Here is a 27,914-nt window from a genome sequence, read left to right as displayed (position 1 = left end):
GGAAGTGAAGAGTTCTGCACTTTATGATCACGTCATGAATCTGACGTAGACTTTTTCTTAGGATCTTTCTCAAGAACAAATTTTAGAAAAAGCTTAGGAAGATATTCAAGAATTAGTAACTATATTTGTTTTTGAAAGAAGTGTTTGTGCGATTATTGTTAGTTATACCTTAAATCATTAGTTTAAATGTGTGTATTTTATATCATTGTTCTCATGTTACAAAAGTAGTAAACCATCGCGTTACTGGGATGTAAGCAAGGGTAACCGGGGACCTAAGAAAACTCACCCGTGGTAAAATCACTGTAAGGCTCTGGTCTTTTTTTGGCTTACTACTTGTTGTTAAACATGATTTGTAGCATACCATTATTCCCTTTCTGTAATCTATATATAAAGGTTGTATGTAATCAAGTCCATAAAGTTTATTGTCTTTCTATAATCTTTTGAATGATAATTTGGTGCTTTAAATTATAATATTTGATAATATAATGTATTGGCCCAAGCTTCTTCCAGCTTAGCACAAAAAGTCCAAGTTGAAATTTAATTTTATAAATAAGCACTTAAACACTGTGCTCCATACACCTGCTGCTTTCTGCTTTCTTCTGCCTTGTGAGAGATTACTGCAAAAGTGTGAATTTGTGTCACTTGGGCTAAAAAGAGAAGCTCATTTCGGAGGAGCTCTTCTCATTTTTTTAAATTTGGCATTCAAAGTATATTTCAGCACCCATACGTTGTTGGTTTTTTAGTTGGGACTGAACAGCTGCAGACAATCCTAATCCCTCACAAAACGCTGAAAGTGATTTTAGATTCAGGCTAAATCCTTTCCTTGTGTCTTGCGATATTCTTTTAATATCACGCTTGTTTTTGTTCATTTTACTGACATGTATGAATGCACCTTGTTTGTACTCCGTTTACTGTAACCCTGCTCTGCTTGAGTAGCTGCACACCCTGCACTCAGTGCCGTTTCATTGTGTAGTATAATCTGTTCAATAATTCAGAGCTCAAGAAAGCGTTTTGTTCCACTGGGTGGAAGTAACTAGGCTTCCGTGGGACCATTGCAGAGTGTAATATACCTTCAAATGGGCTGTTTAGCTTTGTGGCTAGAGCCGCAAGCAAGAGCTGACAGCGTATGTGATCTGAATCGCTTACTTTTCTAAGGAAGGCGAGGTGCTTCAAACGACGAGCGAGATAACTACGTCGTGGCGGTAACGTGAATGGGAGTGTGAATGGGATGCGGGAGGGGATGTGTAAATGAATAAAAAGCAGCCGGAGGGAAAGACAGTTACATATTGAGTACACGTGGAGGGAGGGAGAGAGAGGGAGAGGGACAGAGTGTTATTTGAAGTTGACATAGGTTAAGAAAATGACTGATCTGTAGAGAGATATCTGAGCACGCAAACAGAAATGGTGAGCCTCTGGGGAGTGGGACGTGCTTTATTGACGGTACGAATATCTGCAAAATCACAGCAGCGGCAGTATAAGCAGACGGTTGGAAGTAGGACAGCTCTTGCGTAAAAGCACCTCCCCGTTAAATATAACCCTCCCCTGTGGCTCTGTACTCCAGCTCTACGTTAGCACAGTCTGTGACGACTTGTGTACACTCGATCTTAGTCATAAAGCTGTCAGGAATTAAATCTTTAAAAGCCACAGATAAATAAGTGATCAGGGAGAGGCTCTCCCTGCATCACACACCGTTTTCCCTTTGGAAATTTCCCAGCGCCCCTCTGAAAATAGGCTATTCTGAGCCAAGTCGGTTTGTTTGATCACTTCAGAGAGGTGCCCGGCATCACATGGCGCCAGAATGAGAGTATGTCTCCCTGTCTGTAATAATCTACAGTTTAACCGGCTGCTTGTGCTCACATTTAGTGCAAGTAAATGTAGAAGCCTTCATTTGTATCCCAGCGTCAATAGCTGACTGTTGGAGGTGAGGATTTGACGTGAAGATATGAAAGGATGGAAACTGATCAGCCTTTCATGTCTGGTGCTTGTTTAGTAACTCTTCCCATCTGTGGTATCTCTATACCTCTTTGACAGGTCTTGGAAGGCCGTAGTCCAGCACAGTTTTTTCTGTTAAATGCCTACTAAACCCAATAAATAACTGATCAAATGAATCTGATGGCTAGTGCACTAGCTTGTGGATAGCACATTTGAGCAGCAAAATCACTGTACTGGATTTAGGCCCTCCAGAACCAGAACTGATAATGCTTGACATACAACATTGAGTGTTCAAGTCATAACCTGCATGAAGGTCAGTGTGACTGGTAGGTTGGGGCAAAAAACGTAGAAGTGCCTTATTCCATTGTTTAAAGCAGTAATAATTGACTCTTAAAGTTTTAATCAGGCCTGAAATTTTGATCAGAGCTCAAATGCAGCCTGGGAATTTTCAGTGCAAGCCAGACCTGACCCAACATGTAATGCAAACCCGACACAAGCCCGGCAAAATTGTGTGAACCTACCTGAAAATGTCAAGAGCAATGTCATGTTTTGAGTCAAAACTTGACCCGAGTGAAGTAAAATTCTGTTGGAACCAGTCTCGAACCGGCCTATTGCAGAATTCAACCTGGTAGGATGGTGCTGATTACCATAGAGTGACATCAATAGCCGTCATTAGAGCATAGATAAATTAAAAACTGTAAAACAATGTGTAATAGTACTCTATAGTAAATCAATCAGCTGTCTAAGCTGTGCCTTACGTTATGCTTTAACAAATTTATTAATCAAATACTGCTTTCGAACAGCATCTCAAATGTTTTCAGTCATAAAATCTTTCCATACTGTGCTGTTCTCATGTTGTGTGGTGTTGATATAGCGAGATGGTAGATTTGACTGCTTAATCCTAACTCACTTATTTTTGGCCAAACAAATGAAACATTCTTTTGACGGTACTAAAGTGTAAGGAAGGAAAGTAAGGAAATTTGGGCTTGACCCAAGACCGAGTACATATCTGAGACATCATATCAGAACTTGACTGAATTCTTCAAGCTTTACCAACCATTCTCCTGAAGATCTACTTTCCTGCAGTGCTCCAACCTGCATCTAAAATGCTTCCACCTCCTTACCTTACACTAATGCATCTGATTCAACCAGTCAAGAGCTTCTGAAGAAGTTAATTAACTGGAGCAGGTGTGGTAGATTGCAGTTGGAACTTGATTATGCAGGAAGCTAGACGTCAAGAAATAGGTTTGGTAACTTTACAACTTTGTTGTAAAGGATGTAGATTGTCCTTAAGGTATAAAAGGACATTAGTAGTTTACCAGAAGATTAAGAAGGACATTAGTATTCGCCACAATGTAAGGAGGAGCATAAGAACTTGTAATTCTTTGGTGGCAAGCCTAAATGTCTTAGTGCCTTTTGATTTGAACCAGCAACCTTCTGGTTGTTTTCACTCCTCATTTCAGGTTTACTGCCAGTTTGTTACTAGGGATACACTAAAAAGGCGACTGTGGGCCGATACTGATTTCCAGTATTTGCAGTGTGTACGTCTCCTGGCCCTGATGCATTAACCATTATAAGTTGTAGGAATTGGGAATACATCTACAAAATTTGCACGGTCACATCTAGGGGTAGGGTGTCCTGATTCTTGTTGAGATTAAGGGGTAGCGCGAAGTGTTAGGAATACATTGCCCTCCAAACAGAGGTTTTTCTGACACTCACTCCAGAGTGTTATGGGATAAAAGAAAAAATCATCAAGATGGCTGAGCGACCAAAGAAACCTCTTTTAAAAATTACAGCAGCCATAGTATTGTTTTAGTTTGTCGTTTCAATGTGTTTTTCAATGTGGCCTTGTCTTAACAGGCATACAAATTGCTAGTGGTAGGCTGATGTCTCAGTAGCTAGCTAGCTAAATTTACCGTTCCATCTTAAACGGTGCAGAAATTACATTCTGGCAACTCGGGTGTCTGAAATTTAATACCACTTGAGGCGGATTGTGAAAATTCAAAAAGTAGCTGGTGAATATCTGACTTCAGCTTCATACCACTAAAGAATTAGCAGTGGATGATGATAAATAATTGTCGTATCTCCTCTCTTTGAAGGCGTATGATGCCCTAAAGATAACTAAAGTCCAGTGAGGTTGCTGAACTTTACTCTCCTCTGCTATCACAGCAGACTGGCAGGATCGCCTACAGAGCACCAGTAGAGGCCTGTTAATGAAGTAATGTTCTTTTTAATTAGAGAGTCCCATTTCGTAGGGAAGATTTCAACCGCTAGCCCTTGTAACTCAGTTCCAAGAGGCAGGATGACACTCAAAAACAAGGAGTAGGGGTAAATAAAGACATGGGATTGGGTCTTTTTTTGATACAAAAACAATGTAATGAACAAAATCAAGATATTTTAGTACAGTGGCCCAGCCTTGCTTAAACAATCCCGATTATTATGAATCCTCAAATATTGGTTTTGAAATACCAGCCAAATCTAAACTATGTGTTACCGTTGTTTGCTCAGTCCAGCAATTGTACTTGTTTAGCGTGAGCCTTTTATTGGCCTTAATTGGTGGTAATTGACTTAAAGCTCCTCATTTTAGCCTGCAGGTCTCCTTCAGGTTTTCCGTCTGCTCTCTGTGCAATCTGGTCCAAGGCTGAATGTATTTGGCTTGCTCTGCATGCTGAAAATGTGGCTCAGACTTGATCCTCCTGTTTAGCGGAGAGAAGCATGCAGCTATAAGCTTCTGTAGGCTGAGCCCAAGCCTAGCACACTGCATATGTGGGCTCAGCCTCTATGCCCTCGCTCCTGCACACGCCACAGAAGGCCTCTGATGTGACTGCACTGAGCTTGCTTTGTGCTTTAAAAATAAGGCAGCACTCCTCTACTCCTCCTCCTCCTCTTCTCTTTTTCCTTAGTTTTATGACGCTGTCTTGCATTGTAAAGTTCCACTACAGCACTTTTGACCATACTCAGCTGATTTTCCGGTTGAAATCCAGGTCAGGGGAGGGATGCGTCTAATTAATAATACATGCTGCATGTGTTTCTAACTGAAGGTCTCATTAAATATTTAGGTTATTTAATTGGTATCACTTTATAGAACTATGAAACATTGTTGGTGTGAGTTCCTGGTGGTGCTCGTTAGCATTCATGTTCCTCGGTGCCACTGCAATGTGGGTGAAGTGAATTAATTGAGCGTGCTACTGCCCAAGGGTCACACTATGCTATATGTTAGACACGGCAGAAGAGTGGTTTGATACAAACTGGTGTGAAAAGGCCTCAACTGTACTCATGAGTTTGATACAGTCGCAGATTCTTTCAAACGGTCTGTTTTAGTTGAACATATGATTCAACTGTTTCCTTTAGAGAGTGAAAATGTTTGCAAATTCAGTTTGTTTTTATTGCTGTTTTATATAACAGAGGCTCCATTCTGAAACCTGATAGGCTGGGTCATTGAAATCTGTTGTAAAATATTTGATATACCCACCACAGGCAAGTTATTAAACAGAAAAGAACTATTATGTAGATACAAAAAAAGAACAATTTTTCACCTATGTAGTTAACAGTAGACTATGATTTAAGCCCACTGTTCACTTTGTGAAAGTATTATTTATTTTTCATCAAGTTTCTCCTAATTTAGTCCAGTTCCACCTGGGAGGCCCATCCTACCTACCCAGAGAGAGCAAGACTAATTATGTTCTCTTTTCACACTTGGGCCGTTTCAGCATCTGAAGTGGACTCAGATCGCTGAGTCATGGTTTTCTGTGCATTTGTGAACATCCCAAACGAACTGAGACCCCTCTAAACGTCCCCAAAAACGAATCAAATAGAAAACACTTCTCGGGGTGGTCTCAGTTCGGTTCATTTGTAGTTTTGTTTTGTGAATCAAGTGATTTGTATATTGTAAAACAGCCATAGTGTGTGGTTTTTTTTTTTTGTTTTTTTTTTGCTTTTTCCAATCGCAGTTTGCTTTATGGGGGAGACCTTGAAGCTTACTGTGGGTGGTGTGAAAGGGGTCTGAGTTCTAATGGGGCTGTGGTCTGAACGAGAAGCGGTCTGAGATCTCATTAGTGCTGAAAAGGACTAACTGAGTCTTCCTAACTGAAGGAAAACTTACACTGTGAACACAAAAAGAACTGAGGTCATTTGCAGTTGGTTCCCTTTCAGGTTCTCTTTAACAGAACTCAGTTTGGTTCATTTCAGAAGAACTATATGTGAAAACACCTTTGAACTCCTGGCCATGGACAGCTGTGGCATCAAACTCATTAGCTCCATTTCCTGAAGCTTCCAGCACACATTTCTTGTGCTGATAATGTTTTCAAAAGCAGTTTGAAACTTAGTAGTGAGTAATATGACAGACTATAGAAGATTTTTACATGCTGCACGTTTCAGCACTCGGCCTGTCTGCTCTGTGCGTTTGTGTGTGGTGCACTGATTTGTGGCTGACCTGTTGTGGCTCCTAGACACTTTCATTTCACAATAAGTGCACTTACAATTGACGGGGCAGATCTAGCAGGGCAGAAATTTCACAAGCTGACTTCTGGCTAAGGTGGCATCCTATGACGGAACCATGTTTGAAGTCACAGAGCTTTTCAATATGCCCCGTTCTTCTGCCAGTGTTTGTCTGCGGAGATTGTGTGGCTGTGTGCTTGATTTTATACACCTGTTAGCAATAGGTGTGACCTGAAACACTTGAACTCAATAATTAGAAAGGGCCTCTGTATTTTTGGCCATATACCGTACATTAAACATTTCAGCTGACTGCTTAAGACCGCAATTCTTTTATTGATACATACCTAAAATGATGAATTTGAATAATTACACCCCTGCAACTGTCTGTTTATACCATATCTGTGCTTTACTCCATCTTCTCCCATCAGCTGTCCATTGTGAGATGAAAATGGCAGATTTGTATGTGCAACACATTGCTGAGTATAATTACTCAAATTTGGTAACATGACTAAGAAGCATGTGTGGAGATTTTGACAGGACACAGGAAAGAAGGCTTTTTTTCTCTCTCTCTCTGACATGTTGCATCTCCTAAAGCCAGGCTGTTTGGCAGACTGGGTGACTGTCTCTGAGGGAAGGGAGATACTCATCACTGCATACGATGAATCAGGAATTCCGACACTGATGACAGACCAACTGTGCGATGGTCTTTTGGCCTCTAGCAGCTCTCGTCACGTGGCTCCTGTTTGACCACCATCGGCTCACTCGCTGAAGGCCAGTGCCCTCAGTTGTAAACTGGTCACGCTCACTAGATTGGATCTTAAATCTTATGCGTATTGAAGTCCATGCTGAAGTAGAGCTTCGTAAATCCTGAATGTGACATGAAGCTGTAATGCCATGCATGTTGCAAAGCTGTTGATGATCTAAGACACTTTTTTTGTAGCAGCAAAAAAGCTGCTCTATATAACTATTCAGTGATTTGATAACTGCTTACACAATGTGTGTGATAAGCAGAGCTTAAGAAAACCATTTCACAGTACACCTTACCTCTTAGATATCCAGTTAGTACTACCAATTTACTACGCTATTTGGAGGAGAATTTCACTGTTTTTTTTTTTTTATTAATTTCAGCACAATTAATTGGTTAAGATGTAAACAAAGTAATTCAGAGTGGTTTCATGTAAAATGCTCCTTTTTAGAGAAACTTAGTCAGGATTGTTCACAGTGGTGGTGATGGGAGCCAAACATATGGAGAGTTTAACAGCAGCTGAAACAGGGCTGCCACAATTGGGGCCTGCAAAGATGTTTAATATGGCCCACCAGAAAGTTGCCTAACTCTCTGAACCATTGAGAGGTCATAGAGTATTATACCAGTTCTAATTTTGTAGTTTGTGTTCCGCTTTATGGTGAAATCCCTTGACACCATATAATGGCAGAGCAGAGTGTAGCTGTCAGTTATAAGCTAATAGAGCATAACAGGCAGTGATACACAGGCGAGAGGACATTTACAGACTTCCATTGTGAAGGATTTCTTTGTTCTCAGTTTAAAGTCAACACATTGTGCCATTAGAGTGCTTAAATAATATGCCTTCTCCGTTTATACCGGCAGTGTGTGAATTGTGAAGACGAGTTGCTAGCTAGCTGTTTCGTCTTGTAGGTCCTCGACCCCCGACGCTTTACGCTTCACCAACATGCGTGTAGGTTCACTTGTGGTTTTGGCTACATTTGTATAGACCTTGTGTCCCCTAGTTTCTGTTACCAGCACTGTAAAGAAATAAGCAGTTTTTCCTACAATTTTCACATCAAACCTCTGTGAACGGCTTTATCCAAATTAACATCTGAGTTGTGTGGAGATTTTGAATAATTAAGTATTAAGTGATACTTTTTTGATCCCACAAACGGGGAAATTCCACCTCCACATTTAACCCATCCATGAAGTGAAACACCACATACACTCTAGTGAACACACACACTAGGGGCAGTGAGCACACTTGCCCGGAGCGGTGGGCAGCCCAATCCACGGCGCCCGGGGAACAGTTGGGGGTTAGGTGTCTTGCTCAAGGACACCTCAGTCATGGACTGTCAGCCCTGGGGATCGAACCGGCAACCTTCTGGTCACAGGGCCAGATCCCTAACCTCCAGCCCATTAAATAGTATCCATTGGCCGGGTCTGTATTTCACACTTTGTTTTATTTTAACATCAGTGAGAACAACAATGGAACTTTTCGTATATCTGCAAAACAACACTTTACAGGACAATAACTTTTTATTACATTAATGTTGAAATAAAATATCTCCTCTACTACTCACAAACACAAATGTGGAATGAATTGAATCCACACTTTTAACGCAATGTTTCAATGAGCTGCGAGGGAGAAATAATGATCAAATTCCAACATGCTTTTGTTATTGTTAATGACAACAGTGACTTTCAGGACTTAATGCTTTGCTGTCTAAACCAAGAGTCTAGATTTAAAAGCTTTAGTACAGAGATTTCCAAAGCTGCACCTTGAATTTAGTCATTTTGTATTCACTAGTAGTTAATTAAACTGCTCATGTAACTGGATGGCCACCTAGTTCTTCACTAACCAGTAATTAGGTAAACTGGACGTTACATGAACTGGATTCGAGGTCCGGATTTAAAGACCTCAGCTATTGTAGTGTGAGGGTCTGTCCTGTGCGTTTTGCGCTAGTACTTAGTTTAGCTTGTGTCTATCAGTTTAATTTCATTATTCACACATTTGTTTTCTCTTCTCCAGCATTTTGGTTGTTTCTTACTGGTTTCTGCTTATTGATGTAGAAGATCAGACCTGTTCCTCGTTGGTCTAAAGTCAGTTTGTCTCATAATTGACCGTGACACAGATCTGTCATGCATTAGAAATGGCACTGAATGAACTGAAGACCCTACAAACGCGCGTGACTCCCGCTTCAAAGCGCTCTGCTTATTTTAGACTGCTTTGAACTGCCTGTCAGTCACAGCATTCTGAGGATGACTCGCTCTTCATCCGGCAACTGCTCTTTTTTTCCTTCTCCTCCTCAAATCACAGTTTTGCATCTGTCATCTGCTGAGTTTTTTCAGCAGATGATCTGAGGTTCGTACCCGCGTGCGTCTGTGTGTGGTACAGCGTAGGCGTGTGTGTGTGTGTGTGTGTGTGTGTCTGCAGTATTGCTTTCTTTGTTATTAACCTAGTAGCCTACCAGCTCCCCAGTTCTTTCTTTCTTTTTTTCCCCCTTCTTTCCTTTTCTTCTCCCCATCCCCCAAAAGAACTTTGGCTCTTCACTGAAGGCTGTTACTGCAGTAACTTAATTAACAGTCACTGGTCTCAGGCCTGATCATGATACTTAGACATTTTCACAAAATATGAATTGTCATGATATTTTGTTTATCTGTGGTTTGGTAAGTTGGTGAGTTAGTGTGCTGGTGAGGCAATGTCTGAAAAAATACCATCAAAAACAAAACTATGATCATCTGAATTAGATTACAATAGAACATGGGCGTTTTATGTAGTTATATTGGTTTCAATATAATATGCTTTTGTTCACGGTCTCATATTTCAATAAAGCCATCATCTGCACAATTTTCGCAGCAGTTGGACAGACGTTTCCCCGATTCGACCTGAAGTTTGAAGTTTTTGGGCAGTAGAAGTGCTTTTCATTATTATTATTATTATTATTATATTACTTTTATTATTTTGATCTTTTTCTTGGTGGTTGTAAAATAGCACCATCTAGAAGCATGAGTGAGAGCTAGCCAGGCTTCACATGGCAGAGTTAGTTGTAACACGTAACACAGAGCTACAACCCCCAAAGTAAACAATGAGAGAAGTCCTAATCCCCCCATATGACTTCAACACATTTAACATTTCTTTTTTTTTTTTTTTTTTTTTTTTTTTTTTGCTGATACTTGCTGTTTCACTATGTAGTTAAAAAAAGTTTTTGAAACGACCACTTTTCACTGATTAGATTCATTTTGACGTATTTACTTTTATATGTTTAGAACGACTCAGGCAAATTGAACTGATCTAAAGGATCTCCACTGCATTATTTTACTATGACTTTTAGCGTCAGTCCTGTCACAGGTAACCCCACCTATGGGGTTGTAAGTTGTATCATTTGTACTCTTGTTGCTTTTGGCCAATTTTTTCATATTCAGCTGAATTATAGAGGTGCTGGAAATAACATGCATATTTTGTAGCAGAGATGTGTGGCTTGTCTTTATGAAACAATGAATCTTGCTCAAGTACTTTTATTTTATTTTTAAAATGTTAGTTTATGCCCTGAGCTCCCCTACAAGTATAAATTATTTTATTGATTTAGCTTCTCACATGCTGTGTAGCACTACATCCAGTTAAACAGGGCCAATTATGCTCTCATGAGTTTCTGGCCTTGCTGGGATTCAGGATTATGATACTCCCAACAGTAGAGAGAACGCTTAAGCCCTTTCGCGCTCTAAACTCAGAACCTAATCGGAATGCTTTGACCAGTAATGTTCAAGCTGTGCTTCATTAACATACTTAAACCATATTTTATTCCTGAATTATGAGCAAAATGTGCTCCTGACTTTTTAGTTACACACTAATCTTAAATAAAAATAATAAATAAATCAAAATAATAAAGTGTCACTGATACGTTCCACTTTGACTGCTGTAATCTAGATGTCACCGTGTTTCCCGTGTTTTCCAATCAACCCTCTTGATTCCCAGAACTTGTACTAGATCTTGTGCAGCTACATTGCTGTGTCAGTTTTACACCTGCTTGTGTTCACACTTGACACCTTCCTGTTTAACTTCTATTGATTTCCCAGGTAAAATGCAATGTGAAGCGATGATGAATGACAAAACCATTTTGTGCTGTTGATGCCATTGTTTCGCTCATACAGAGAGCTGCTTCTCCTTCATGTTGCTGTACCTTTAACGTCATGCGTCACTAGGATTCACCACTTTACCACTTTATTTTGTCGTGTTGCTGCTGCCTTCAAAGTTCAGTTAAATTCACCTTTGGCTTTGTTTCCTGCTGACTATAGCGGTCAGCAAAGGTAGTTGGTTGCAGTCGGGGAAGGAGCCAAGGGACAATCCTGGACAGTTTTCCCGGGAGCACCCCACATGAGTCTTTGAAGAATATAAATTTTAATTCCACATGTGAAAGTTGATAGCCACAAACGGAACACATTTTAATAGGCTACGTACTGTGTTCACTACAGTCTATGTCTATGTCTGGACAGGGGGTCCTTCACCTTTTCGTCCAGTAATTTTGTGACCGTCCCTTACACTGAAGTGGACGCAGAAGCAAGCAGAGTTGAGTCTTAATGTTTGTCAAATGAAAAGAACGTTAAAAAAGCACAGTTCAGTAAAAGTTGTGGCTGGAGTATCCGCTCATCTTTAGTTTGGCCGTGAAACTGTAGTTAATCTAGTCAGCAAGAAAAAATTGCGAATGTCACAACAACTTTACTGTCTGAGAGTTTGTGACCCCTTAACTTTGTCCTTCTTTTCAAAAGCCATTTCACCTGAGGCTGTTGGAAAGGGCTATTTAGATTCATGTAGGCCTGCCACAATTATTGCATAATCACTGATCGCAGTTATTTGAGTTGATGATAATTAATTAAGTAGGCTGCTGTCATTTTCCATGTCTGTTAGATTTCAGTCATTTTATGCTGCATCAAATAAAATGTGTTTTGGACTGTGTGCTGGACTGAGGCAAATAAATGTAAATTCAGAAAGCAGTAAATACATTCTTTAAGACTTCATGGGGCTTATTAAAACAAAAACTGCTAACTTCTAACTTGGTGCTCTAACGTTTAGAGGGCAGCACTGGGTAGTGTTTGTGTATGTGTTACCTATGTAGCCAATTCTAAGCATGTGTATTGGCAGAATGAACATTCCTTTGCTTATTTATATTTTCACATGAAGCTTTAACGTTCTACGCTGGTGACATCCTGTATAAATAAAAATAATGCGTGGCCACAACTTAGTAAGGCGTGGAAACGAGATAATTAAGTGGTAGCCACGACTTGGTAAAGCATGGGAACGAGATCCTCATGCATGGCCACGACTTAGTAAGCCACGATCTTGTTCCCACGCCTTACTAAGTCATGGGCATGCATTAGGATCTCGTTCCCACGCGTTAATAAGGCATGGCCATGCATTGTTTTTATTTATACAGGATGTCATCAGTGGGGCTCAGTGACGTTCTCACATGTAACTCCACACATAATTCTTTTAACTGTAGTCATTTGTGTGTATATGCACATTATTGATTCAGCATTAGAGTCTGGTAAACATCATTAGCAGGTACAGTGGATAATCAGCCAATCTGGACTCCTTAGGCATGTGTTTTATAGTTGCAAATAATTAAATCACAATAATTTATGTAATAATTTATTGCCAGCCAGTATTTCACGATTGTCACGGCCCCAGCCTGATGCAGGAGACCTGAGTCACGATGTTTACCTTATTGTGTGAGGATATCTTAAATGTATACCTTTCTGTACAGGCAAAGTATCTCTGCTGCATTGTGCACATTTACCACAGAAGGGGTGTTTCCTGACCAGTATCTATGCTCTGTAAAATAAAATCACCCAGTGTGTTTAAAAGTTCAGTTTGCATGAAATAAATTGATAATTTTTTTTTTTAACACAGTGAGAAATGAAATTGTATCATTAGTGATGACTGTTACTGTGGTAACTCCGTTAATCCTCATCAGGCACAGGCCCAGTGTTGCATAAGACGTGATGTGAGACCACTTTTTTCTCTAAGGCTTTATCTGCTCAACGTAATGACCAAAACCAGCTTTTTTTTTTTTTAACACTGAGATCATTGTTTTGCTTGTGAAGGCGCATGTGAAGGCGCATGGTTTTAATCTTGTGCTGATCTGCAGTGCACATGCTGATGACGTAGCGCTGCTCAAACCCAGCGATGAGGAAAGCGGCACTGTGCGCCCAACCACACAGCGAGTAGAGCACAAATCACCCCGAAAGTGCATTTAGAGCCACTTCTTCTTATTTGCCACTACCCCTTGTTTTCGAGTGTCACCTCGCCCTTTGGAACTGAGTTACAAGGGGTAGTGGTTGAAATCTTTCCCTACGAAATGGGACCCTCAAAGACAATTACTTCATTAACAGACCACTATCGATGCTCATCATATGCCATCATATGAATCATATGCCTTCAAAGAGGGGAGGTACAACAATTACTGTCACCCACCCCTAATTCTTCAGTGATATGAAGCTGAGGTCACCAGCTTCTTCGCTGAATTTTCAAATAGTTACATAGTTATTGGCCACCAATTCGGGTGGAAAGAGAAATAATTTAGCTAGCTAGCTTCTGAGACATCAGCATACTACTAGCGATATTAATGCTTGTTATGAAGAAAAGGGCCATAATACATCGAAACAAAATAAAACTAAGACCATGCAATGGTTATCAGAATTTTTTAACAGAGAAAATACTCATGTTTGAGAGTTTCTTTGGTTGCTTGTGCAGCCATATTCAGGTTTGTTTTTTCCTCATAGCACTCTGTTTGGAGTGTGTCTCTGAAAAACTCAGTTTGGAGGGCCCCAACACTTTGCCTTACGCCTCCATCTCAGCAAAAATTGGCACATCCTACCTCTAGATGTGATTGTGCAAATCTGAGGGAAAAGGGCTAAGTGGTAGAGGCAAGGGGTGAAATGGGATTGGGCCTACATCCCTTTTTTTATGAAACATGCAGTTGGTTTTGTTCAGTTTGTCAAGATGTAATTTATCATGCTAATGATATCATACCCCGTTCTCCCTGTTCCTCCAGCCCCCCTCATTTCTGCCCTCGTTTCTCCTCATTCAGTGTTGTGTGAATGCTCAGCTGTGGCTGTTCCTGTAGCTGGATTTGCCTCGTCTCCTCACTGCGCGTCTGGGTGGAGGCACATCCTCTGGTGCCAGGCAGCCACTTTGATGTTGGCAATTGAGGCTCCTGCTCATTCCTCACTGTGGGTAGCCAGATGAAAAGGCCAGAGAGAGAGAGAAAAAAAACATACTCTCTCTCTTTCACTCTTACTCACTCTTTCACTCTTCAGAGTAGAGAAGCGTTGTCACCTTCCATCCTCGTAACCAGTCGCCTAATGACTGCCTGCTTATTTAGAGTGTGCGCTGCGCAGCACTGCCTCTAATAAACCGTGGCAGGTAGTGAGAGAGCATGACCGACTTATTCTCCATCCTCTGGCTCACATTCATTTCGGCACATGGTGGTGGTGGGATGAGCCCCTTCTGCCTGTGGAGAAGCGCATCCTGCTCACAGCATCTGGAGTCATTTCAGAGGCTGTGAGCAGCCTGGCCTCTGAAAGAGCGCTGAGCCCCTCTCCGGCCCACTAATGGGAGGAGATGTTCATGCAGGAACGCCACATGCTGAGACGAAAGGTTGGAAAGTTTCACCTGCATCCTCAGCACTGAGAAATGAGATTTCCCTCCTGACTTCTAGACGTGTGAACCGTCGTTGGGATTTCTTTGATTAAAAAGAAATTGGAGGTTTCCTGAACTTTCAACTCTTGAAGGAATGCTTTGAGGGGAAAAAGGTCATGTTGCTAATGGTGATTAAAAGCTAAGTAGAAATATTATGCAAATTTGATCTTGTCAGTTGCTAGCTTTCCACTGTTAGCCAGTGTAGCAGTTTTCTATGAACTTTTCCCCTCTTTAGCCGTATGCAGATAGCGGCTATTTTTTTGTGATATTTTTATCTCTGGTTTTCATGATGTGAAAAAATTTATTCCAAATGAGTTTTTTATTTCACAGTGTAGTTTCCACATGTGAACTGTAGGCGCTGGACAAAGAATGGGACATAGATGCTACCATTTCAGGTGAAGTTGGGAGGTGGCACATGGATGTGATTGGCTGCTGAGACACACAGGTGCACAAGTTATTACAAGTTATTTAAAAGGGTCTCTGCTGAGGATAGCTGGAGGTCTTTTGGGGTTAATGCTGTCAGAAATCCAGCAAGTTGGCTCTGTTGGAGTGGGCTTTAAACACTAGTGGTTAACTCACTGCAGTAGTGCCAGCTGTCTAGTTTGTAAACTATTTTTCATATTACAATATTTAAAAACAAAGACAACTTCTACTGTTTATGAACTGTCTGAAAACTGGACTGTAACTTGACAAAAATGGTGTACATACAGTACAAATACAGTGAATACAGCATCCTTTGAGATTTCTTGGCAGGCGCATTTTTCCAGATTATTCAGAGCTTAAACTGGGTGTTTACCCTATTTTTGCAACACTCTCTTTCTTTTAGATGCTGACTCAAAAATTTACCCTGTTCCCACCCTGTATGTGACATAATAAGCAAAAGGACCACATTATAAATAAAATGAATAGGCTTGGCTTATGATAAATGCCCATTTATATCCTCTGTGTCTTTTCTATCCTCAGGACATACGCCCTGCGCAGGGTGCGTGACGCATTCAGGGAGAACCGGAGCGTGGAAGACCCGAAAGCTCTGGAGCAGCTCCTGAATAAAGCTCGCGACAGCCTGGCCATCATCCAGAGACAGGTACCGCTCACCCTTGCAAAACAGAAACACAGCAGCAGCAAAGTACGTGCTGTCATAAAATGCAGCGCAGTATTCTCTCTTCCTCCCCCTCCTCTCTTTTTCTCACTTTCTGTCTTTCTAAATCCCTCTATCCTCTGAAGAGAGCTTGCCTGGCTGCTGCTGCTGCTCCAGAAGCATATTGATGAGCATCTGGTGGGCTCCCACCTGTCCACTGGCATGAGGGTGGCATTGCCCGCATGCCACTAATGACCACTGATACCCTGCTGTCTCATGCTTTGTTCCCATAATTCCATTCAGTGCTAGGGCCGCATCCCCAGGGAAGATGGCTTTCTGTCAGCTTTTTGTCCTTTATAACCAGCCCAATCAGGGAAATGAATTGGCAAAGAACTTTCTCGCCTTTCTGACTTTTTTGCCCATGTGCTGGCCTATTTCTGAGAGTCCCTGATGAAACTGAATAGAATTTCTGCTTGCTTCAGAACATGGAAGACGATTGGCCAATGAAAATGATTAAGACTAAAATGTTTAGTCCATGCACTGTTTGAAATAAAGGTACTGTGCATGTATGTTTTTCATTAATCAGGGTACAAACAATGTAAATGTTCTCTCAAATGTACCCTGGTAGCATTGAGGTCCAATTGTGTAGCTTAAATAAGTTTGCAATATAGTAAATATTTGTACTTTTTCATAATCTAATTTGTAAAACAGAACAATAAAATAAAAGGCCTAGAGGCGTGTGGACTTTGAAAATATAATTTAAATGTTTTATGGTACAGTTATGTTCCCTGTCTAAAGGTACTGAGATGTACCCTTGAGGGTACCACCACAGTGAGAGATTAACCTTTTTTTTTTCTTTTCTTTTTTTTTTGAGGACACCTGTTCTTGTTTGTGTTTTATTTCCTGCTGTCTGGCAAAGGCAAAAGGAAGCCAGCGTTACTGCTAGGAAGCCGAATATCACGTCTGCATTTATTAGCCCCTACATTGGTGCCGACACTAGCAGTGGTAGAAGCTTTGTGGCTGTAGAGGTCATTCTTAATACTGTAGTTTAATGATGTATGTTGTGTAATGCATGCTGGGTATTGTAGTGAGAAAACATTGATGGACAAAAACACAAAGGATGCGAAATTGTGAATTCTCTCAAACTGGTGAGGCTGAGGTTCACAGTGCTGCACTACAGAATATTACACTCGACAAACAACCTGTTAAATTTAGGCCAGAATGACCTTGAAAAACATTAACGTTTAGATTTACATTTATGCATTTGGCAGACGCGGCTATACAGAGAACTTAACATACTTAAAATACTTCAAATATAATCATGTGATACAGGTAGGCAAACCCATCGTTAGAAGTCTCGCCCAAGGACTCTCTTTGGTGTAGAATGTGTGATTCACACAGTCATCATAGTGAGTCAATAATAGTCAATATCTTAATCAATGTTGAAATATTTGTAGTATATCCATTCTGCAGGTGTTTGGTTACGTTGGGTTCAGAGTTTCAGCCTCAAGTCTCTGCCCACACAGAAGCTGACCATCTGATATCTTTTGCGCACAGGGCTGGCCACAGCTGTTGTGATTATGTCAGCTGCACTTTGATTGGCTATCCGCACATCTGTGCATATGCACTTGTACACAGCATTTTGTATCATTCGGACGGGAAAACCAGTTTTGTTTTCCAGATAAATTCTAGTCAGCGACAGCAAATGATGGGTATCATTAGGATTTTATCGATAGTAATATCGATGCCAATGCTGCTGATCGATACTTATTATATATATACTTATTGATGCTACTGTCCATAATTTGCAAAAAATAAACACATGAATAGATGTGAATCATGAGGTGAAGTTCAAATTTAGGCAACTTAGTATTTATTGATTTATGCTATGCTAGGTATTGGCTATTGAGTTTTAATCCAGAGATAGAAGCTTGGTGGCCTTTTATACAGGAGGGTGCCCTCGAGTGGTCGATCATGTACATGCACATAATACAACAATGGAGGAACACACAAAATGACCACAAAAAGATACAAAGAAAAGCTATTACGACTTAAAGTGAGACTTGAGAGCAAGATGTATCATATGATTTCTTTCACAGTCACCTGATTGATCATTTGGCATGTCGGTCAAACAGCCATACTTCTGCCTCTGTTAGCCTTAAAGTGATGCTCCACCACAGGCTCTGACTTGTACAGGAAGTGCTTAATTTGCTAGAAATTTAACAAAAGGTCTTAAAAGGTCATGAAATTATCATTGAGTCATTGAAAGTTCTTGTTCTTGTTCTTGTTCAGTAATTGAGGCACTCAGCAAATTAGTTTTGCACATGTCAGCTGATCCTGAATTAAAAGCCACTCTTCTGATGACCCTTGCATAAGATGTGGTGAACAGCTACTGGAACGGTCAGTGGCTGAATAGTTTTCAAAACTATTCTGCTGAGTTAAAGGCTTAAAGGATCTACTGTGTTTGCCTCCAGTTTACAACACAAAAACAAAGTAAATGGACACACATTTGATTTGCAACTGTTAGCATGTCATGACAGGCGGCTGTTTGTCTGTCATACAGTGGCACAAGATGCATTGTAGGAGCCTGAGATATACACGTCATTGCTGTATTGCACATGTTAATGCAGGAGAAGACACTATTGCGCATTTGGTAATAAACTCTTTCACACTTATTTTGGAATTGCCATTAACCCACATCATGCTTGTGATTTGGCATTGACTAAAAGTAACTGTAGCCAACCTATTTTTCTTGTTGTTTAATGTCAAATTAAAGCGTTTCTGCTTCAACCAATGCTTAAGTGCTTAAGACTTAAGACTTGAATTGTGTTCTCTTATAAAATTCTATTTTAAATGTAATCATGTTTCATAATTTTCACCCTTTTTGAGTTTCTGTTATGTTTGATTCCTCTGTGGCATGTGCCCGCCCCCAGGCCCCGGCGATGACGGCCGAGAGAGCTGGCAGAACGCTCAGCAGGTCCTGCCCCCTGTTAGGCAGCGAGGCCGCTATGTTTGACCCAGGCGGCTGAGCTGCCAGCTCGGGGCGGTAACGTGGAGGTGGAGCATCGAGCTCTCGTTCCTTGCTCTGGTGTCTCTCGCACCAGCGTCCTCGTCCTCCTCCTCCTGCCGCCACTCTCGTGCCTCGCGTCCATCCGGGGAACTCGGGCTTTGCGCTCCGCCCCTCCACACTCGCGACTCTCTCCCCAGCGTCCGCGCCGAGATTCATCGCCGCTGAACATTCAAGCCCCGCCTTTCTGCCCACTCTCTTAGCTGTCATTGTCGGGACCCGGGTGGTGGGCGCATGCCACATTCTCTATGCTGGGTGTCCAATCCCATCCACAGAGGGCTGGTGTGGCTGCAAGTTTTCACTCCAACGAGGCAAGTCATCACCTGATGAAAAGTTTGAAGACCAAGACCAAGTGGTTAAACCAGTAGAATCAGGTGTGCTTCAGCTTGTTTGAAGTGAAAACCTGAAGATAAACTGGCCCTTTGTAGATAAGATTGGACACCCCTGCTGTATGTGTATCTCTATGTATAGTTACTAAATTTGTATATTTCTCCCTGTAAGCAACAGTACTCTTTATTGAGGTGTTGTTCAACGTAAGGGTGCCAGACTTTGAAAGATCCTGGGAAGTCCTTGAATAGCATCGTTGTAAATGAGTGAAAACGCTTCACAGAAGATGCAGTGGAAACACAAAGGAAGTGAAACAGAAAAAATTAAAGGATAGAAAAACCCACGGAAGACTGTACCATAGCAGGAAAATGGACAAAGCTTGTTTGCTGTATCTGCAATGTGTCCCTGTCCAACTCTGTCCCTGTGTACAGAAGGAAGGCTTTGATCTCTTTGTCCACAGTTAAAGAGCAGCTTCCCAGTCTCTATAGCAGAGTCTGCATTAGTGCCTCAGCATTTTTCTTTCTCTCCTTGTTTTAGTTGAGCTAAACGGGTGAAGAGGTTGAAAATTTGAGTCAAATTAGCCAAAACTGCAACGAATCTACACAGAACTGTTTTGAGTGAGGAAGGTAAATGAGTAAAGGGTGGTCTCTGATCTTGGCACAGCACTGTATCTTAACAAAGTTGGTTTAAAATGATTGCACTATAATACCAAACAGTGCTATATGGTGAACTATGACAACCTTTTTTTAATCACTTGTTAAAACAGCGGTTCTGCACTGCATGTGCAAATGTGTATGTATGTGTCTGAGGTTTGGAGAGTCAGCTATGTGTCTCTGTGACTTTATGCACATATGTGAAGACAAGTTGGCGTGACTAAGCAGGCTGTGAGTGCCAGCGACTGATGTGCTGAGTGTTTTGCGCGTGTTCCTGTCGTCTGTCATGCCGTGTGTGTGTGTGTGTGTGTGTGTGTGTGTGTGTGTGTGTGTGTGTGTGTGTTTGTGTGTATTTGAGATGGAAGAGAGTTTGCGTGGGCGGCTTTCCTCTGGTGACAGTGCAGCAGTACAGTTCGCAGTGCCGCTGCGTCTGACTCACGCACATAGTGTGCGGACATGCTTCACACTGCTGGAGGAAGCAAGACCCTCTGCCTCCCCCTCCATCCATACACACATGCACATGCACTCACATACGCATGGACGTAACGTCCTGCTGTTTGTCGTGACACTGCCAGTGCATATGCCACCGTACACCCACGTCCAGCTTTGGAGGATGGCAAGAAGTGTCTCAAGCTCTCCAGAAGGAGCGTGTGGCTGTGGAATTGTGCTGTCACATGAGCTACTGGTGCTCATTTTCCCCTGCTTAGACTGTCCATCAAAAGTTTATGGAAGGGTGGTAGAAGTCTTTAAAGTTGCGAGGATTACAGGGTTAACATTACACTTGCTGTAGACAGACAGGCAGGTGGTGGGGGGGATAGTGGGCCTCTGCTACATACACACAGTGTAGACATATGGAAAGTATTCAAAAGGCAAAGCCAGTTCTTTAGTTTAGGCTGTACAGCTGAAGACATTTGAGTTTGAGATCAATAGATGAGAAAATAGAGGAGAGTTTCAGCTTTTATTTGCTGTTGTTTACATCTCGTGTTAACTTGGCATCTTTAGTGGCAGACCAGTTTTTAAGTGAACATAGGAACACAGTATAGCATCAGATAGACTTGAACTAAATTATAGTACCACAACATTTAATATTTGGTGGCATGGGTGGTTGGTGTAGTGTAGTGGTTAACACCTTTGCCTTCTACACTGTAGACTGGGGGTTCAATCTCCACCTGGGCGAACACCCTACACCAATAAGATTCCTTGGGCAAGACTCCTAACACCACCTTGACTCTCCATGTTTTGCCTTTGATGAAGTTGACAATGTATTTTTAGGTCTTAGTGCATTGTGCATGATGAAGTTCCTCCCAGTTAGATTGGATGCATTTCTCTTATCAAACTTCTGAATTAGCCATCATGATTTACATCATCAATAAAGATTTGAGAGCCTGTTCTAGAGGCAGCCAGGTAAGCTTGACCCATGACGCTACCTCAACCATGCTTGACTTTTGGATCATGAGCAGATTCTTTCTCCTCACTTTGACCTTCCATCACTTTGGTCGAGGTTAATCTTGGTCTTCAAGTCCTTAAAACTCTGTTTCAGAGATTTTGTGGCTCTTCCCTATATTTCTTTCTAGTACTTACTTCTAATGAGTGGTTTGGGTCTTGTGGTATGGTCTCTACATTTCTGCTCTCAAAGTCTTCTTCGAACAGTGGATTGTGATACCCTGCCCTGTGGAGGTTGTTGGTGATGTTACAGACTGCTGTTTTGGCTTTTTCTCCACAGCTTTCTTTTTTTTCCTAATCAGCTGCTGTTGTTTTTCTTGGCCAGCCTGTTTGGGGTCTGTATGTTAGTACACCAGTGGTTTCTTTGATTTTCAGGACATCAATATTGTTGTATGTTTTTTATTTTATTGGTTAGGCCCAGTGCTTTTGCCCTCCTAGCACTGGTAGTATTGTGTAATGGGGGAGTCCTAATTAGTGGATGGAATTAGGTATGACTAAATTGGGGGCATAAGAAAAACAGAAAAATGTATATTACTGTGTGAAGGCACATTTACACAATTTAGAATATGTACTGATAATTTTGGTGATAATTTTAGGGAAGAGAATTGATAGAGAAGAAATTTTAATCTCATTTAACTTTAAAAAGATTTATTATTGTAATTGGGCATTAATATCCCATTAGACTAGAGAAAAGTACATTTTCCATGCTCTCTGCTTGAGGTTTCGGCAGACTGCGACATGCCTTCTGATGGGGCTGGGCAATATGACAGTATTTATCGCAATATCTTTATCATAATATGCTTTTCTGAGGATATCATCAGGACTTATAAGCCTTTCCCAAGTGCTTGTTTAATTAAAAAGAGAGTAAAAGTGGTCCTGCTTAAGTGTATTTAGTGCAGTAAAGTATGCAAAATATTGAATATAAATAAATGCATTCACAGTTTTTAAAGGTATTTTTTAAAATGTGGTGTTACTTTATCTATTCCAACCTATCAGATGTCAGAAAACAAATCTTGTGATTTATTATGTATTGTGAAAACGTTTTGTTTAGCAAACAGTAAAAATGTGGACACATTTGTCCTTGTGGTTCAGACGAGTTGTAAAATTACTAAAATAGTTTTTTGGTTTGTTACAGGCATCTATAGATGAACTGCTGAGTGCCTTCACTGTAACAGTAAATATTTGTGATAGTATTAATGACAGTCCTGTTTTGGGTATAAAGCTCATGTATTTATTCTCTTATTAATTATAAGTACTTCTCCTTAAACCACCTTTGAGCCAAAGGAATTTCAATATGCACTTTTAACAGTAGTTTGGAAAACTGTCAAATCATGATTTAAACAAAGCCTGCTCTTCATATTAAACAAGATGCTTTGATGAGCATGGAGCTGAGCATTTAAGCTGCATGCAGCAAAAGAACAAGATTAACAAATGTGAACAAAGTATTCTTACTTAATGATAAAGTAACAGCGACAAGAAAAATATCAAAAGAAGGCAAGGTGCCTCATGATTAGCAGTAAAGCTAAGCTCCCTTACTGCCTCTTGGCTTTAATATACATACGGTCACTTGATTTGCAGTACATACATGAAGCCCCACAGAAGAGTGTAATAGAAAGAGAAAGAGCACTATGGGTCACTTTTAATCCAGCTCTTAATGTTACCCCCATGCACAGTCCCGTTCTGTGCTCTCATGTGCATTTCTCCCGCTCTGAAACATTTTCAGATTTATGGTGCCAATCCCTCTCACTCCAAACAAAACCTGCTCCCATTCATTTGATATATACCCTTATGCCCTTTTTACTGGGGAGGCCCGAGGATATTAAAGTAAATGGGTGCTATGCAATATTGATGTGCCCCCTATCTCAAAATGCACTTAAGTTAGTGTAACAAGTCTAAAAATCTGTGGCTCCGAGTTGCAATCCATGGCAGAGTGCATCTCTGCAGGAAGCTGCCTGCATGCCTCTGTTGCTTCAAATAGAATATTAACGGGACTCTTAATGGTTTTCACATCAGTTTTTCAATCTGGCTACTTTCAGTTGACCACTCTGCGCCTTAATTTAGTTTTCTGTATGCCACATTTACCAGCACTGACTTAATATTAGCTTTGATTACCAATACAGATTGCATGATGCTTTTTTTGTTGTTGTTGTTCTGCAATAATGATTCAATACTGAACCTTTAAATTAGATCATATTATTTTCCTTCCTCCGGTTTGTGAACCAGCTTTTCTTTTTCTGCGTCCAGAAACTATCACTGGTTACTGAGTCGGTGGCGTCTTTATTTACTAGACAGATAGATGATGCACTCTTCAGAAGCATCCAGGCACCCCTTCTGATTGGTAAATTCAGCCACTTTAAAGTGTACCTATTACTGACACACATTGTGTAATCTCCTTAGAAAAGCTTCACCAAGAGAATGGGACGCTCAGGACCAGCTAGAGGGGATTAAAGCCCCCAACATTTAGATTAGATTAAGTGACCTTTATTAGTCTCATGAATTTCCCCTCCGCAGTCCATGCAATGAAGCACCACATACACGCTAGTGAAGACACACACTAGGGGGCAGTGAGTACATTTGCCTGGAGTGGTGGGCAACCCTATCCACAGTGCCTGGAGAGCAGTTGGCGGTTAGGTATCTTGCCCAAGGGCACTTCAGTCACAGACTGTCAGCTCAGAGGATCGAACTGGCAACCTTCTGGTTGCGAGGCTGGTTCCCTAACCCCCAGCCCACGACTGCCCCACAACTTGGCTGAACTGCATTCTCTGGAGTGAGGGAGATCCATCCAGTACCTTTGTGTTGGTGTGATTCAGAACTGGTCATCCAACAGCAGTGCCTGACCTCACTAATGCCCTTGTGACTGAATGCAGTCAAATCCTCGCAGCAATGTTCCAACATCTAATATAACGTCTTGCCAGAAATGTAGGGAGACAAACTCCCTTTTACTACCTTTGATTTCAGAATATGGTATTTTATTCACATATACAGTAGTGTAGACAGATTGGTGGATATATAGGTAAACAGGAAGATAAAAGTTCTGAATAAGTATCATGAGTGACATATTTATGCCATTCTAGGCTCACCTGGGACAGAACTGTTCCTGGCTCTGTCGCTGCAGTATTCCCTTGGCCTAAATAGAGAATTGGATTTCCATTGCTGTGTAGGATTTGATCACCTGTGGCCATAACTCACCACGACAAAACCACACGACACGCAGGAGCTGATCTGAGCTTTTGGAGCTGAGCCAAGCCAAATTGGTTCAGAGCTTCCCCTCCTCTCCTTTTCTGATTCATATTTATGCTGCACGCGCTCAGTGAAGTAGTGGCGGTATATTTCCGTAAAGCCAAAATGAGTTTCACTTCATGTGGCAGCTCCTGTAATTCTGGCTGTGGAGAGCTGAAGGAGCATAGCAGCTCACTTAACAGGGTGCAGCCCCACAGTGGAGGCCCTGTGTGAGTGAGTGGGAGAGAAGTTTTTATGATGAGGATGTGGATCTTGATGGCTTATTAAGTGCACTCTATAACCAATAACCAGAAATAGATAACACTTGATCTTAAAGATCTATATTCAGACTCATGAGGCCGACTTTGGAGGCACATTAGTTGTAGTCTTACTCCACTGAGTGGGCTTGTTGAGTTCTGTTGAAAAAGCCGGCAAATAAGATTTCTTTTTGTGAAAATGGCCCCAGTATTTGAGTTTAGTCCCTGTGTGTTTATAAGGAGTCATAGGTGAAAATATACTTAATCTTCTGTATGGAGGAGATGGATGATTTTTTAAATCTACAGTTCAGTATATATCTGTCAGATTCACTAAAATAAACAGTACTGACAAAGTGAGGTCGCCATCAAATCGCTTCCTCAATGCCTCAATGCATCACCTCTCGTATCACAACTGAACTTTCACAGATGTTAATGTTTTTTGCATATACTGTATATTAATGTTCTTTCACATTAACTACAATATCTTTTTTAAACCACACACTATATGTGATTGAGTTGATGTTAATGCACTTTGTGTTGTTTGTGCGCTGCTATCTGTCTACTCTCATGGGCAGACAAAATGGGCTAAGCCCAAAATGGCAAAACATTTAAGGTTTTAATAGTCTTAACAACACATCATTAACCAAAGAGATAAAGTAACTTAGTATGGGCTTTTCCCTTTGATATCTGTAAATGTTAAAGCTTTGTGTGTATATTTGCAGACAACCTTTTGAAGAGAAGAAGAGTCCTAGGGCATTGATGGCTTCAAACAGTTGAAAAGCATTGCTGAACTAGTCTGTGTTTCAATGTGAGACAAAATATTCTCTGTACGGTTTAACTTTTAATATTCAGTAAAACTTATATTTTGGGCTTTGACTTTTTTTTTTTTTTTTTTTTGCACAGGAGTGTATCTAGATATCTGTTTACGTATCTGTCTGTTAGGAGAAGAATGAGCCACACAGCCCGTAATTCGAATCCATAGTGATACATGTAGCTCATGATTTAATTCAATACAATATCCAGCATCCATTCCAGGCCAGTACCAGTAAGAAAATACTGGTTCAGATATCTGAAGAAAAAAAGAACAAATACAATCTGATTCAAAGTTTCAGCATTATGTTGGCACCAGTAATCAAAGCTAATATTAAGTCAGTGCTGGTAAATATAAATGCTTAAGAAAAAATAAAAAAACAATATGAAATCCATTAGGCTTCTCCAACAGGAGACTACATCAGGAGTCTGCAACAGAGGCACGGAGGCCTGTCCACTGACCTAATCCACACACACTTACTTTGCAGGAGTGTAACGATCCACAAAAATCATAATTAAATTCGATACGTTAAGTTAATGTCTAGATTTGATACATTTTTCAATACAGCAGAAATAAAGGGTGGTTGAAAACATGCCTCATGCTGATATGTTAATGCTTCCATTTCATTAGAGCATGCAGCCTTTTAGAAGTACAACATATAGTCCTGATCTAACAGGCTGTATACAAGCTAATAAATTAGCACCCAGTTAACGCACTAGATCTAATGGTCCATCTAGAAGCTAATATATTGGCCCCAGGCTGACACACTAATCTACATACTAACATGTTAAGTCATGATACAGCAGTTTGGTGTGATATGCTGTGATACAGGCTGATGCAGGACATCACATTGTATCGTTACATCCCTATTGCTTTGATCCTCGGCTGCTGGATGTAAAGGAGACGTCGCTTTCATTTGTCTCAGCTTAAGCTAAGGTGTTTTGTTGCGAGATGCAGTTTGTATATGAATTCTTTGCTCTGAGTGAACTTATAAAGCTTCTCCCACGGGACAGCAGCTCACACTCTTCAGCAGCGTGTTGGGGTTTCAGCAGATGTGCACAGGTTTTGTCAATTATGTTCTTTCTTTCATGGTATGTAGTCTTAAAGGCAAGAGGATAGATTTTTTTTCTTCAAATAATATAATAACTCTTTTTATTTATTTATTTATTTATTTTTTTCTCAGTCTGAATCTCTCTGTGCTATTCAAACACATTTTACTGTAAGATTTGACAACTTCAAGGCAAAATCGTTCTGTGAGCACTCCTGTGAGAGCCCGGCTTGGTGGGAAAAGTCGAAAGTGTGTCTGGCTGTGTGTCTTCTCTGAGAAACCCTTTATTATACACATAGGGAGGTTTTTTAAAGAATTAAAGCTGTGCTGATGGTAATGGAAAAACATGGAAAAAGCATAGTGAGGATGTTTAATATTGTGTATTATGTAAAAGTTTGTCTATAATATTGTGTATTGTTAAAAAAATTCTGTCAAAGTTCACACATTTATAACATGTTAGCAAAAAAAATGGTATTATTGTGTTGCTGGTAATGTATTTTCCATAAAACCACATGTAGCAGTGCAGGCTGAATCCCAGCCGGTAGTATGCTGTATGCTCCTACAGTAGAATCCATGATTATAGTCCTTTCATCAAAAACACAGCTTTTACATGCCTTTTAAAGCACCTTCAACCGACGATGCTGGACGGTGCTCATGGCAAACTTATACATAAATCAACAAGCAGCAAACTAAAGGCAAAAACAAAGAGGAAAGCTCCATTTCACCTGAAGTGCCTCTGCTGTAACAAGAGTGCATGAGCAGTATGAATGAGAGAGAGAGAGGCTACAGTCACACCCATTGACTGTATATATAGGTGGTTTAAAGACTCATTGGTGGTTATTCTGAAAGTGTCTGCTGCCGATTACACTGCTTCCACACTTCAGGTTGAACAGGCCAATAGAAGTAGCCCAAAAATCACTGAATATAATCTTGCTTGATTAGCATACATTGAAAGTTAAGGAACATTTTCCTTCTGCTGTAAAGTTGCATCAGCATGTATCCTGAGCATAAATGTATACCTGTGTCCTTTATAGCCATAGGAGTCCTGTCTGGCATCTGAGGCCTTGAATAAGGATACTGACATAGATCGAATGACAGTCCATGACCACGCCATTCCACTAGTTTATACTGTTTGAAATAACGTATTGATCTGATTTTGCTCTACAGTTCTCTATTCTGTATTATCTGCTGCCAAGCAATCGATCCCGCATAACTGCAG

General features: G+C 40.8%; 1 protein-coding gene across 1 annotated transcript in view; it reads left to right on the top strand.

Annotated features, from left to right (window-relative positions):
- LOC108431489 (LYR motif-containing protein 4B) overlaps positions 1-27,914 on the top strand; it is a 78,037-nt gene that overhangs the window by 7,174 nt on the left and 42,949 nt on the right. The window contains exon 2 of the mRNA XM_017704692.2: positions 15,756-15,876. Within this exon, the coding sequence (XP_017560181.1) occupies positions 15,756-15,876 (121 nt within the window). The remainder of the gene's footprint in view (positions 1-15,755; positions 15,877-27,914) is intronic.

The sequence above is a fragment of the Pygocentrus nattereri genome, chromosome 3 (genome assembly GCF_015220715.1).
Source record: "Pygocentrus nattereri isolate fPygNat1 chromosome 3, fPygNat1.pri, whole genome shotgun sequence".
NCBI classification, from domain to species: Eukaryota; Metazoa; Chordata; class Actinopteri; order Characiformes; family Serrasalmidae; genus Pygocentrus; species Pygocentrus nattereri.
This window is presented reverse-complemented; position numbering and strand designations above follow the sequence as displayed.